The sequence below is a fragment of the Danio rerio genome, chromosome 1 (assembly GCF_049306965.1).
Source record: "Danio rerio strain Tuebingen ecotype United States chromosome 1, GRCz12tu, whole genome shotgun sequence".
Lineage (NCBI taxonomy): Eukaryota > Metazoa > Chordata > Actinopteri > Cypriniformes > Danionidae > Danio > Danio rerio.
The window spans coordinates 57,146,074-57,160,357 of NC_133176.1; the positions used below are offsets into that span (position 1 = coordinate 57,146,074).

Here is a 14,284-nt window from a genome sequence, read left to right on the forward strand (position 1 = left end):
TCTAAAATAAATCAGATAAATTACATTTCAATCCTTAAATAAATTTTAAACGAAGAAACTACCTCATTTTCATCACAAACTCTGTGAATGTCTAGTTTTCCCCTCATTAGTGTTTCATCAATGTTTAGTCAGTGGGCAACACTCGTTTCTGACTGAAGGGTATATTTACCAATGCTAAAAGACACCTGGATAAGTGTACAAAGGTTTATATAAAGCAACAGTTTCTCATTGTTTGTTAAAGTGTGAATGCGTGTGTGCCAGTAGACTTTGTGGTGTAAAAATGGCCTTATATCTGGCTAGTTAAAATTGACCCAAAGGACCACTGTTGTACCATTTGTACGTAAGGTTGGGCTAAATTTAGAAGTCACCAAACTTCAAGACAAAAAAATTAATTAAAAAATAAATAAAAACATTGTAGGCTATAGTTTTTTTGGCTGTTAAAATGGCACCCTAATTTTTCCACGACTAGTAATCTTAAGTATTAGTTTCCAGGTGCTTTTTGAACAATAAACACATACTTAAAGCATATATTTAAATACATAAATATTTTTAAAATGTTTTCAGCTAGCTGTAAATGGTACTACTTTGGACTATTCCACTTGCCATACTCTTAAAAAATGATGACTAAAGATATTTTAATAAAATAAAACTGTTTACCACACCCTTAAAATGAGCCATGTCCTAAAATACCAGCATTCAATTTTGTTGCTACAAGATTTCCTGTAATTAATAAAAATTATACACTCATTAAAATTACATTTACCAAAATGTATAAACCCAACCATTAATATTATGCGTATCCTCATACCAAAATAAGCTTCTTTTTTAATTCAAAAGTTCAGAAAAATGTACTTACATAAATTTAAAAGCAGACCAAATACTGGTTAAAATCACGTTACAGGGAAATACCAAGTTTAGCAAATTAGGTTAAAACACTCTAGCGCATTTCTAAAATAAAAACAAAGGTTGTTTATTAGAAGAGTGAATGTCCAGCTCTTGATTTCAGACTTTCTCAGGCCCTGGAGCAATGCTCTATTCTGATCAGATAAGGTGATTAGCTAATAAGATTAAGCTGACATGCAGAGATGCACCGACCACAGTAAACCCTCAATAAACCTAACAGAAACAAAAACATGTGCACAAATAACACCAAAGACAAGACATACAGTGTCAAAAAAAACATGTTTAATTAAATTACTCCAGGTAACATCTACAGACAGCGACAGATCAGTTGGTCTTATCGGAGTGCCGGCGCGGGGTTTGGATCTTCCTTCTTCAAACACTTTATCGTGTGTTCACCTGCAGAACAAATGACATGGCATTAATGGCTGGATAATTACAGACAACATCAGTGCTAATTTAAGGGTCATTTAAGATGAGGCACAACAGCCATTTTTTATACAATGATCAGCTTAAGGATTTCTCAATGCGTAGAGTAAATAAAACATCCAAAATACACTTGTTTCAAATGTATTACACTGTAATAAATGGAGGGTCTACGCAATTTATTCATGTTGTCCCAACACAAATTCATTAAGTTAAGTTGATTGAACATAAAACAACCAAGTTGTCCCAAAAAAATAAAAATAAAAATAATTGTTTCAGCTCAATTTAATTTAGTTTAAACAAACACCAAAATTCATTCATTTTAAGTGTATATTACATTGTATATATACACATACATCAAAAATGCTTCTGCAATACTTTATAAAATGGCATGCCAATAAAGCAAACTGAACTTGAACTATGAAAACACGTCAATAGACCATTTTGAGAGATGTAAACAAAAACAATGGTCCCGACATATTTCCTGTTTTACATGTTTAATTTCTATATATATTTCAAGAACACAAAAAGAGCCACATATTAATAATTAATGTTATGATACCCGTTTTAACATTAAGATATGATTGAACTGCCTCTTGTTAGTTATGAAATAGTTTAATAACAAGCAGAAAATGTTAATGGGCCAAGACATGACTACATTGAAAAGGTCTATATGTTACCGTATGTTAGGGATGCATGATATTGGAAAAAACTGGCATTGTGATATATTGTTTTTCTGCGGTATGAACATTATTTCACAAGATGACTATTTGGAAGAATTGCTCATTTTAAATTGACTAGAATTATTTGTAGTTGAGTGAATCTGAAAAAAATATAAAATGTGCAAAATAAAATAAAGCAACAGAACCAAAATAAAAATGAAATTAACAACGCTTTATGGTTTTCAGAGGGACTTTAACAGTACTAAACTATAAAAATTCAATAATCAAATGTAAAATAATACTGCATAGTCTTTACTTTAGTCTATTAAATAATTAAACATAATTAATCTTTGTTAAAGCACCAAACTTATTGTGCCCAAATGGTTTAAATTCACTTGATGTCGTACAGTCACAGTCCTTAACAACACATCTTTCGTATTATTGGAGTTAAACTTTGAATATCCTGAACTGTGTTTCTGGCTATATCCCAATTAGACAGATTTGCACATCAGATGTAAAGCGTGACTCACGAGATCGTCGATCTTGAGGATGCTGCGGACCGTTTCAGTGGCGAGGGTCAGAGCGCTGATGGAGACCAGCAGAGGCTGAACCACCAGCTCCTCCAAGATGTTGGAAATGCCCCCCTAAGAGGAAAAACACATCAGACACTCACATTTCTGTAGAAACACAGTACACTTCCTGATAAACTGGGGGCCTTTTTTCTGATATAATAAGAGTTGCGCCTCAAGGCTGATTTATACTTCTGCGTCAAACGCACGCATATGCTACAGCGCAGCTTACGCGTCAACGCATAGCCCTACGCTGTGGCCGTCGCTGACGTGCTCCTCTCAAAAAGTTTAACTACACGTCGCAACGATGCATAGCGGAAGCTCTATGATTGGTCGGCTTGGTATCGCTGTCGAGTCTAGGCGGGACCGAGAGCTTGATGGAGCAATTGTTTACAAGTGTGGAGTCCCGTGAAGGAGCTCCGGATGGAAAGTTTTGTTTTGTGTTTACCTCATAGTTAAAGTTGTTGCACGTTCGCCGGTTTCTGCCTCAAAATGAGCGAGTTTGAGCCACTTGTACATCCCGGAAGCATTCAGAAAGTACAAAACACCAGCGAAGAAACTCATCACAGAGACACATTTACACCTTACTGCCAACTAGCGTTTTGGAAGTGTTAATGCAGACCAACCGAGACAGCGCGCAGAAGTATAAATGCACAGCTACGCGCACTGCATGCGCTGTTGGTTCCGCCGGTCACTTGACGCAGAAGTATAAACCAGGCTTCAGAAGACGAAACACCATTGGAGGTTTGAGATGCTCAAGACAGTGCTGGGGGTAATAATAATACTGAACCACTGTAATGACAGACTTTGGCTGAGGGATTTTAGAAAGACCTTAACAACATTTCTGATGTTTTACAATGTGCTCGAAATGCTGTTTTGTCCTTTAAAGCCATGGTGTCTATTTTAACACATCAGTACTCTCTGATGAACGTGATTGGCTGGCGTTTGCACTAGTATTGATAAAAGCAATCTGATTGGATGATGCCAATGGGTATGACTAAAAAGTGGTCATAAACATTCTCAATTCAAATAAGTAGCAGCTAAGACCTGGAAACTGTATATGTCGTGACTTAACAAGCGAATATACAGATCTACTGGTTTAAAGCATCACCTTGCGGACGTTGATCCCGGCTGTCGTTTCACCCTGAGCATGTCTGTTGCGCAGCTCGGTGACAGTGGAGATGGGATTGAGTCCTGCGTTCTCTGCCAACGTGGAGGGAATGACCTCAAGGGCATCAGCGTACGCTCGCACACAGTATGCCTCCATGCCGCCCAGACTGCGGGCGTATTCGGCCAACCGCAGCGCCAGCTCGATCTCTGGTGCTCCACCGCCAGCAATCAGAGCTCTGCAGATAAACAGCAGTTAGCAAGAAAATCAGATACAGAAGAATAATGATACATCTGATTTATTAGGAAGAGTGATACTAGCAAAAGTTGGAAAAAGGGTAAAAATTAAGAGACTTCTCTGGATTTACAATTTATATTTGAGAAAAACAGAATAGTTTTATTCCATAAACTACTGATGACATTTTTCCAAATATAAAATAAGATTTTATTAAACAGTATTATCTTAATAAATAAATGAAAAAATAAAATTATATATATATATATATATATTTTTTTTTTTTTTTATTATTATTTTTATTTACAATTTGGAAGAAAATTTTTTAAAAGGTGTATATTATTACCATTATAATATATTGCTTTACACTATACTTTTATATACAAAGCAGCGACAACAATCCTAATTAGTATAACATTTTTAAATATGTGCACATTATCTATTATCTAGGTGCATTTACACAGAAGGTTTGGTGCAGCTCAGATATTGCATGAATCCATTTTCACTGGATTTATAATTTACACCCACAAAGATCTTACTAAGACTTTTGATCATAGAATTAAATTGAAGAACAAAATACACGCAAAACTAAGACAGCCAGTAAGGAAAAGTATAAAGAAAACTCCATAAATACAATTGTTGGTTACCTCTTCTTGACCAGGCAGCGGATGACGCAGAGAGCATCATGGATGGAGCGCTCAGCCTCCTCAATCACAAGTTTGTTAGAGCCACGCACAACAATACTGACCGTCTTTCCAGGACTTGCACATCCTGTGATCTACAAACACAAACACTACCGTTATTGTCTGACACTGTCAGAATTAAACATCTGAACTTTTGCATGATGTATATTTTAATGTCATATCAGCAGCGTTGCCTATTTCATAGGAACACTTGTACTAATATTCAATATATAATTTAATTATGCACTGTACAAAAAACAAAGCATTACAAATAACAACACTGTTAAAAGATCTTTCAATTTAATCAGGGATAAATATTGTAAAAACCCTCCCGAAAACTCATTTTTAAACATTTCAGGAACAAAAAACTTCTCTAATATTATTGAAAAAATGTACAATCTATTAAAATGTTTTATCAATAAATATATAAATTAATTTGTAAGGTCATAAAAAAGATACCTTCACTAGTTTTCCGGATCCGTCCAGGCTGACCTCTTCTACTAGCTCTGCGCTTCCCAGCATCTCTGGAGTGAACTGGTCAATATGAGCTATGGGTTTGGTGCCGATAGTCTGAGGAGAATCACAAAGCAGAAGTCAATGTGAAGCCTCTATAGGACGTGTGTCCCGAAATCAGACACAATGCATGTTACGTTTTGATGACAGTGCTGGTTGATACCTTGCAGATGAACTCAATCTCCTCCCGCTCGATGTCTTTGATCACCATGATCTTCATCTTGTTGAGGAAGTGGAGGGCCAGATCACTCAGAGCATCTCTGAAACACACACAAACATGCTGAGCACGGCTAATAGATGCTTTATGTGAACGGAATTTACACACATTTGAATAAGGTTCAATAATACACACATTGAATAAGGTTCAGATTCTTTTCAAGCTTATTTTTAAGAGGAGACTAGTTCAGAAATACTCAAGATATTTTACATTGCTCTTTATATTTAGTTTTTTATATTGCTCTTTAGTTTTATTAAATGCAATAATGTGTGTGTGTGTGTGTATATATATATATTAAAGATGCATGCTCAGAGTAAAGCACCTCCCCGATTGTTATATACCCCCAGATTGATACACCATTGATAGTTTGATCAGTTATATAATGGTGTTCTCTAGGCCCAATACTAGTCCTAGATAGGTTTAAACATTGCATCCTAAAGGCTGTGCATCAGGATTATAATTGACCAATACACTTAACAATACTGATGAAAGAGTGGTTTGATGAACATGAAAGTGAAGTTGGCTCCCATGGCCTGCACAGTCACCAGAACTAAATATTATTGAGCCACTTTGGGGTTTCACTTTTTCCTCTGCAGGAATAGCTCAAAATCCCACTGGCCACTGTCATTCCCAAGGAGAATTGATGCGGTATTGGCCGCAAAAGGAGGCTCTAGAGCAGTGGTCACCAAACTTGTTCCTGGAGGTCCGGTGTCCTGCAGATTTTAGCTCCAACCCAAATCAAACACACCCGAACAAGCTAATCAAAGTCTTACTACATATACTTGAAACTCCCAGGCAGGTGTGTTGAGGCAAGTTGGAGCTAAACCCTGCAGGGCACAGGACCTCCAGGAACGAGATTGGTGACCCCTGCCCTAGACTATACTAATGAATTACTGGTATAAAACCAGGCATTTCAGTTTCATTGTCCAACTCCTGTAGGTTTAGTAATTTAGTGGGGGTTTTTTTTGTACCTCAGAATGGACTTCTGGATGAGCAGCACAGTGCAGCCGGCTTTCTTCACCTGTTTGACCAGATTGAGGATATAGGCTCTCTCCTCACGCAGCACACGGTCCATCTGAGCGTAGTCCGACACCACGATCTGATTGTCCATCTGTCTCAACATCAGCAGCACATATTACAATCAAACATGATCTCAAAGACCAATGCACGATACGGACTAAATTTGAAGACTGAGAGAGAAAAATCAATGCAGCCATACATCAGTTTTGGGAGGGGACAGACAGAACTGGATGAGGCCGATCTTGGCTTTCTCTACACGGGACACTCCGGTGCTCGCCACCCGCTGAGTCAAAACCATCCCGTCCACCAGCTCACAGTCATCAATGGTGCCTCTGCAAGCAAACACACACATCAAATCACCACTTCAAAGACAAAAAACAAATAGAATTTCACTTTGCATTTATGAAGTGAGCTTCAAGTAAGTGGACTTGACAAACCACCTGTAGAAACACTCTTCACCCCCCTCTTTCAAAAACAAACTACTCTAGACTTTAATTCTCCGAGCGCTAACAGCTCCTTTGTATAACTAGCACTACCTGTGTGTATTGCTTCTTCGTGTTGATTTGCTGAAAGTCTCTTCAATTGTAAGTCACTTTGGACAGAAGCGTTTGGCAAATGACGAAATGTAAATGTAAATACAGCTTCTTCCTGCAACCTTACCACCATCAATAAGACAAGCACCTTCCATCATCACCTTTAAGCCTTTTTTGCTCTCAAATGCATTTGGATTTTAGGAGGTGTGATTGTTATTCTAATACACATATACAACATTGCCTAATTTTTTATGTCTGAAATGTCAGAATTTCCATAACCAGTGAGAACCCTGAAGGACTGAATAACTGGTCGTTAATTCTCCAGGTTTTGAATGTTAAAGGCCACCCATGATGCAAAACCTCCCTTTGAAAGCTGTTTGGACAGAACTGTGTGTAGGTATAGTGTGTCCACAGTCATATTGGAGTCAAATTAACACAACAAGTCTCTTTATTTAAATTCCTGACGTTAAAATAGAATCCAAATCCCAGTGATTTTGAGGCCCACAGCAATGTGATGGAGCAGTGCGGTTTTCCTCGCTCATCAAATTGATTGACAGGCTTGTGTTACCATGTCACCATAGTAAGGGAGGACGATTTTGCCTAAAATCTAAATCTCAATTAATTGAACATTTTAACTCAATCACGATTGATGAAGGATTATTTTAACTATTTATTTGATGTTTTTGCCATAAAAGTTTACTGACAATTTTTCTATTGTAAATATGCTCCCGTATTACAAGTCAGACTTTTGAAAGAAGGGGGCATTACTTGATTTTAAAATGATTGAAGGAAACACACACTACTATCTATGATTATTTAATGAACATCAATGATGAACAACTTCAAATTAAAACACAAATTGCCTAAAACGCACACTCCGCACTGCCCACTCTCGTCACCGCTACCAAAGCGACCAAGCACAAAGCTTGTACTACATGTCGTTGTGACGTGCAGTTATGTTTTTTGAGAGGCGCAAGGTGGTGTGATGAGTTCTTGACAAGTAAAATATCAGAATATAATAAGAATAAATCATAACATAATTATTAATTAGCCTTGACAAAGCAGGGTCATGTGACTCCACACACGGCAGGAGTGCAATTAAAAAAATTAACCTGCAAAATATAGATCCTATTATTCACCTTATTCTCTGTGCACGAGCGGGCGCAGGCATTTGAATCTTTTTGGCTAGAGACTTCCGGTCTCCTTCACTTCCATTCATTTTTACACGTTAAAAACAGCTAGTTTTGCTGCTTTATGTTTCAAACTGATAGTTTCTTAGTATATTATTCTATTTTGTCTGTTTAATAATGCAAACACTTGTTTATAGAGCAAGTAGTTTGACCGTTTTCAGCCGTTTATTGTTCCTAGTCATTTCTCCCATAGGTAACTGAATCGGAAGTTCTGAAACAATCGCGAAAATGAGCGCACTTCCGCATTGAAGAATAAGGTCAATAGGTTCTGAATGTCTGAAATCCGGTTACTTTTCTATTAATCGCCCAGCACCACTTCATAGTAATGCATAGTGTCCACAGATCAGGATTTGCAAAGAAATTGGAATTAAAAGATCTGTTCCAACTCTCTGTGATCAGCTGCACCTCAGGAAAGAGGTCTACACTTTTAAAGCATTTTTAAAACAGTGTATGTTTGTAGTAAACATCACTATGTAATTCATAACAGCAGGAATCTCCAAAGTCACATAGTGACAGTACAACTATATACGAGGAGCAACAATATATGAGAGCAAAGTTCTAGTCAACATGTATGTGCGAGTACTGCAACCTTTGTAATGGCAAATGTGTGCGACTCGTCCTTGCAGAATTGAATAAATACCACCTTAAATACATCAAATAACCAAACTTGGTATTTTTGACTCATAAACTGAATCTCTGCTTCATCCGTGTTTGCATCTGTCACTGACTGCTGTTTATCTGACGTAACGCAGTAGAAGCAGACATGCGGGATTGGTGGGCAGAGAAAACCAGCTCATTTGCATTTAAAGGAACAGGCTACAAAAACAGCTACACTGCTCTGAGGCCAAATTGGGCATATCCTGCATTGTATTTTGAGCTTCACATTCTCAAGACACCAAAAAGCATCTTGTAAAAGGGGTACAATAAGAGCCCTCTAAATAATTTATAACTCACCCGAGTTTCTTGACCACGTTGATGTCTCTGAGGTCGACGCTGGTCGCGGTAGCAGGATCGATGACCTTCATGACAGCATCTACACTCATAGGCGCAAGCAGACTGGAGTTCTGAGACACCACCTTAGAGCAGAGCGAGGTGGAGGCGCTGTTCAGGAGACTCTCGCGGTCACTGAGCAGCAGCGGTGTACTGATGGATGTCAGGACCTCCACACCTTTATCCACAGCCTTCTGGAAGGACTCGGAAATGATGGTCGGGTGGATCCCTGCCAGGAAAAACAGATCATGTCCATTCTGTTATCATAAACACCCTTATAGTCAGGGTTTGACAGAATCTGTAGACATTTTTTGTTATTTCTGTGCATCATTTTTGTTTTATTTAATTTTTAGGGGGTTTCCACCTTTACTCGATAGAACAGTAGAAGGCATAAGACCTCGAGCAGGGAATCAAACTCGGATCACCATGACCTGATATGTCGGCACACTTAACCAGTAGGCTATTGGATATTGGGAACACAGTAACTGAAAACATTAAATAAAAATTATATCTTTTATAAAAGGATTAGAAATCAAATCCAATTATATCCACTTATTTGGTAAACAAAGCAAGTCTCTTATACAATACACCTTCTAAAAGACAGAAAATATGACTTTACAAACTGTATTGCACATAAATCATAGAAATATCTGCCTATCAGTTAATAAAATTACTGAAATTAATATAAAAACTGAATAAATATATATTTACATAAGTAAATAAATATACTCGATGGGCTAAGAATAAAATAAATAAATGAGCTTGAATGACTTCTGTGTGTGCGCCTACATTATAACCAAGTTTACATGCAAATCTCATCCAAAATTTAACAATTACTAACCGATTGGAATTAAAAATTTAAATTATTTAATGTAGTGCTTTAATTTGTTTTATTAAAATGCAATTTTTTCTGGATTGTGATTTTATAAAAACTCTTACACTTTTAGAAATAAATGAAGTATTATTCAATTTAATGTCAAAATTAGCTGCTTTAAGACACTAACCATTGTTGAATTCAAATAGTATATATAGTTTTGCTTTTGTGCGTTAATATAACATAATAAATATTCATAATAAACAAACATATATTATTTCAAAACGGTCTTTTATTTCGCATGTGATTAATCAAGATTAACCTTTGCCCAGCACTATTACCAATTCTATTGGGACTTAAAGTAGCTCCTCTCCTTTATAAGAAACAGCCTATAGCATTTATGCCCCGTTTCCACTGAGTGGTACAGTTCGGTACGCTTTTATGGTTGTTTCCCCTGTGAGAAGGCGTACCGTACTGTACCACTTTTTCAGCACCCTTTCGAAAGGGTACCAAAAGGGAGCTACACACGCAGCTGAAAGCTAATTGGTTACAGAGATACGTGTGGAGCTAGCCAGAATGAAAACAAAGGAACCATGTTTTTATACACAGCCGAGACATTAGACTGTAAAACTATATGCATATAATAAAGAGCCATGGATGACCCGAGCTCAAACAAACTTTGTCGTTGTCTTGATGTACAGACACAAAGCCAAGAAGAACAAAATCTGCCATGTCCTGTTGTTGTTTTGCGAGCCTGTCTATAAGTGTGAGCGGTTTTTGCTTTCCTCCAGGAGCTCGCGTCTATATTTGATATAACAAACTTCTTGAGCTGACGATAATACCGTGTGCGTGATTATTGAAGTGTCTCCATCATCTGATCCATTCAGAAAGAAAAGTACAAATGCGAAAGTGAAGCGCGAACAAAGGAGAAGCCCGACAACACACAGGAGCAAATTGTTTCAGCAACCTTAGTCATGAACAAACTACCATGTTAATCATCGCCTTTTGGACTATTATGATCTCTGAATGACAGAATTACTCTATAACAGAGTTTACATGTGCTGCTGAAGATTACAGACACAGATGAGAGGTTTGTGCTGACTGTGGGCTATGTTGCTTGTTGTTTATGAACCTAAATAAGGACTAACTATATACCGTGTGTAGTTTTTCTGTATTTAGTAACATCGGGAGAATGTAAGGGGCTGTCCGTGTTCATATGTAGCATTTATTTTTTTATTTTATATAATTGCAGACATTACAGTAGGCTATTTCGCACTGATTCGTTAATGAGCTGCGGTTATAATTAAATTATGTTCATAGAAAAGTTAGTAATGAACATTTATAAACAAGTATTTATGTGTATAAAGCATCTGTCTTGTGAGAAGTGCTTCTCATATGATATGTGGAGCTGTGCAGCTTTATTTCATTTATTCAAGTGAGAATGACGTCGACTAAAACTCTGTCGTACACCAAGCCCACCAAAAGGGTACCCTTGGTAGTGGAAACACAAGCCTGTTAAAGGTGACCCGTACTGTACCAGTCAGTGGAAACGGGCCATTAGTGGAAACGAGCCAAAAGTGCAAGTTTTTGATGTATATACGATGCTTCTAAATGGAAATTGTCACTAATTTGGAGCACATCAGCGTATTGATATCCTAACATACTGAAACTAACATCTAAACAACATTTAATTTAATTTCACAGGACCTTTAATTATGCACTTAAACAAAACTAAAGCTTACCTTTCTGTAGCAGTTTAGCGCAGGCATCCAGAAGAGCTCCAGCAATCACCACCACTGATGTAGTGCCGTCACCAGCCTCGATATCCTGAGCTTTAGACAGCTCAACCATCTGAAACACCCACAGATATCCCATTACAATGCAGATATTATCAGGATATATACAGAGGGAATCATTTGCAATTTGATTCAATTCTTAAAAGTCAAGACGCAATTCAAAACAAAAGCACTGCTCTCACAATTGAGGTGACTTCTTTTAGTATAACATCATCTCACCTAAAGTCAGTGTGAAATCTGAACTTGCATTGTTTATTTTGCTGGTGCACTTTGTTAATTTTTAGGTAAACAATTAATCCGTTCTAAATGTTTATTTTGGTAATCTTCAATCAAAGTCTGACCATTTGCTTCTGTGTTTGGATTGGCCAATTCTCTGAGGATGTCAGTTTGATGCTTCAGCCAAAATATTCTTAGCCACGCCTCTCTTACTGTTAATTTGCTATGAGCGAATAAAGCTGCTGTCATACTAGAGTTTGTGTGAGCAAAATTCTGTAGTACGGTACTGCAAAAAAGACCGGGATTAAACAAGATGATTAGACATTTAAAAAAGCGAGCGACTGGTCCGTATTTTAAAGTTCTGTCCAGAGAGGTCATGTTTTGATCCTCGATTGGTCTCATGCAGTCAAGTGATGTGATTTCGCAGGTCAGAGTTCGCCAAGCTTAAACTTTCCGATGCAGCAAACTGCAAAACTTGATGCACGAGCTTGCGTTTCCGATCTGACGCATTCAAGTGCATATGAATGAAAGTCTATGGGGAGAAAAGTGCAGTGTGACCGCAGCTTCATGCGAAATAGAAAGCCCCGCCCCCTACTTAATATTCAGTTTCAGATAGAAGTACACCAACATACTGAACTTCTGGCTAACGCAGTTTTTTTTGCCTTCATTTGTAAAGTATTTTTATATTATTATTTTTTTTATCTGTTCATCATTTATTAACTATATTGTCTGTATTTCTGGTATATTTACATTCCTCTTGTAGTGCTTTTGTAATCTGTATCAAAGCATTTATACAAAGCATTATTAATGAACTAACAAGGCCAAGCTCCGTAGAAAGTCTAACAATGTCAATCAAAAACAAACATGTTCAGGTTATTTCACCTAAATAAAGGAAAACAACTGTGATTTACCATTTTGGCTGCGGGATGCAGCACCTGCATCTGTTTGAGGATCGTGGCTCCGTCATTAGTGATGGTGACGTCTCCTTTCCCATCCTGGATCTGCAGAAAACTCAATTATTTACTCAGGCTACAGACAGTACAGTCACTTATATACAATTCAAGTCATGAAATAAATACATATAAAGTCAGGAGATTTAGACAAATAAAAAAAAAAGGCAAACATACCATTTTATCCATGCCCTTAGGGCCCAGACTTGTTCTGATGGCATCTGCGACAGCTGTCAATAGAAAAAGGATTCATCATTAGCCACCAATCCTCACTTGCTGACATTCACTCGTGTCCATACAGCAAAAAATCTTGATAGCAACTGTAATTATCGCAGCAGAGCCTGAAATACTGTTTGGTCATCATACATCTTTAAAAACTAAAAGATAATGCATTTAAAATCAAGTTATTGGCAAAAAAAAAAAAAAAAAACTAAGTACAAGATTTCTACTTAATTTTGTATTTTTCTGTTTATTACAATTTTTAAAATATTTTCCCCAACACGTGCTGTATTTGCTGCACTGATAACAGATGTACTAATATTTGGACTGATAGTTCCCGTTTTTGACTTTGGCACTGACTAAACCAATGGATATGCACAAATATATTATTGTAAGACGTCATATAAAAAATAATATTTTAAAATAGAGACCTGTGAGGGTTTTTATGTGATGTGCTTTAGACACATTTATGCTGAGCACTGATTATATACAATGTATTATTTTATTTTAAGAAGCCTCATTTTCCTTAACAGAAATTGGTGAGATGAACATTTTTTAATTACACTAATAACAATCACACAAATATGCACCAATAACGTACGTTACTTTTTAGTGTAACGTTAGCTACCGTTACATGTGTTGTCATAAAGAAGGCCACACCTTATATGGACTCATGTGAATCTGCATTGTAATAACCAGATTTAACTTCACATCTAATTTCAAAAACATTCACTTCTGCAAAAATCTAAATATTATTATTTTTACAGATACGGCCATGTTTATGACGATATAGCAATTTAATGGGCTCACGCTTCCGCTACATTGTCATGAGGTATACCAGTAAAATAAAACAAGTCCCTGTCAGTGTTTTACAATAAAAACTCCTCCTGAACGATCAGATTTCTCACCTTTCCCAGCGTTTATGTTGCTGTAGCGGATCTGGGCAGGTTTGTCCCGGTCCACATACGCGCTTCCTTTGTTTTTGATCCCGCTTGCAGCCACGACGGCTTCAGGCATGGCTGCTAATATTTATATGGTTTTAATCCGCGGAGATCACAGACGCAGATGGACGGTTCCCGGTGTCTCTAGCACGTCTGTCCGGTACGGATGGCCTCAGATTACGATCCGCTCCGAAAATCTCACGCAGAACCTTCCAGAACCACCGGTCGCGACGGGAACAGAAAAAGGACCCACGTGGCGCGTGATGATGACGTTTGGGGGTGTTTGAAAAACATGCCGCATGC

General features: G+C 37.4%; 1 protein-coding gene across 2 annotated transcripts; it reads right to left on the reverse strand.

Annotated features, from left to right (window-relative positions):
- Positions 1-1,163: 1,163 nt before the first annotated feature.
- Positions 1,164-14,232, reverse strand: cct4 (chaperonin containing TCP1, subunit 4 (delta)). 2 transcript variants are annotated; one of them, XR_012390584.1, is made up of 13 exons: positions 13,949-14,232; positions 12,999-13,051; positions 12,783-12,872; positions 11,602-11,710; positions 9,010-9,274; positions 6,532-6,664; positions 6,284-6,423; positions 5,259-5,355; positions 5,042-5,152; positions 4,547-4,677; positions 3,277-3,903; positions 2,519-2,731; positions 1,164-1,299 (listed from the first exon to the last, which is right to left on the reverse strand). XR_012390584.1 is itself a non-coding variant. In NM_200583.1 (13 exon segments), coding segments are annotated over 13 exon segments (1,602 nt in total). In that variant the 5' UTR covers positions 14,058-14,213; the 3' UTR covers positions 1,171-1,284.
- Between the last annotated feature and the right edge of the window lie 52 nt (positions 14,233-14,284).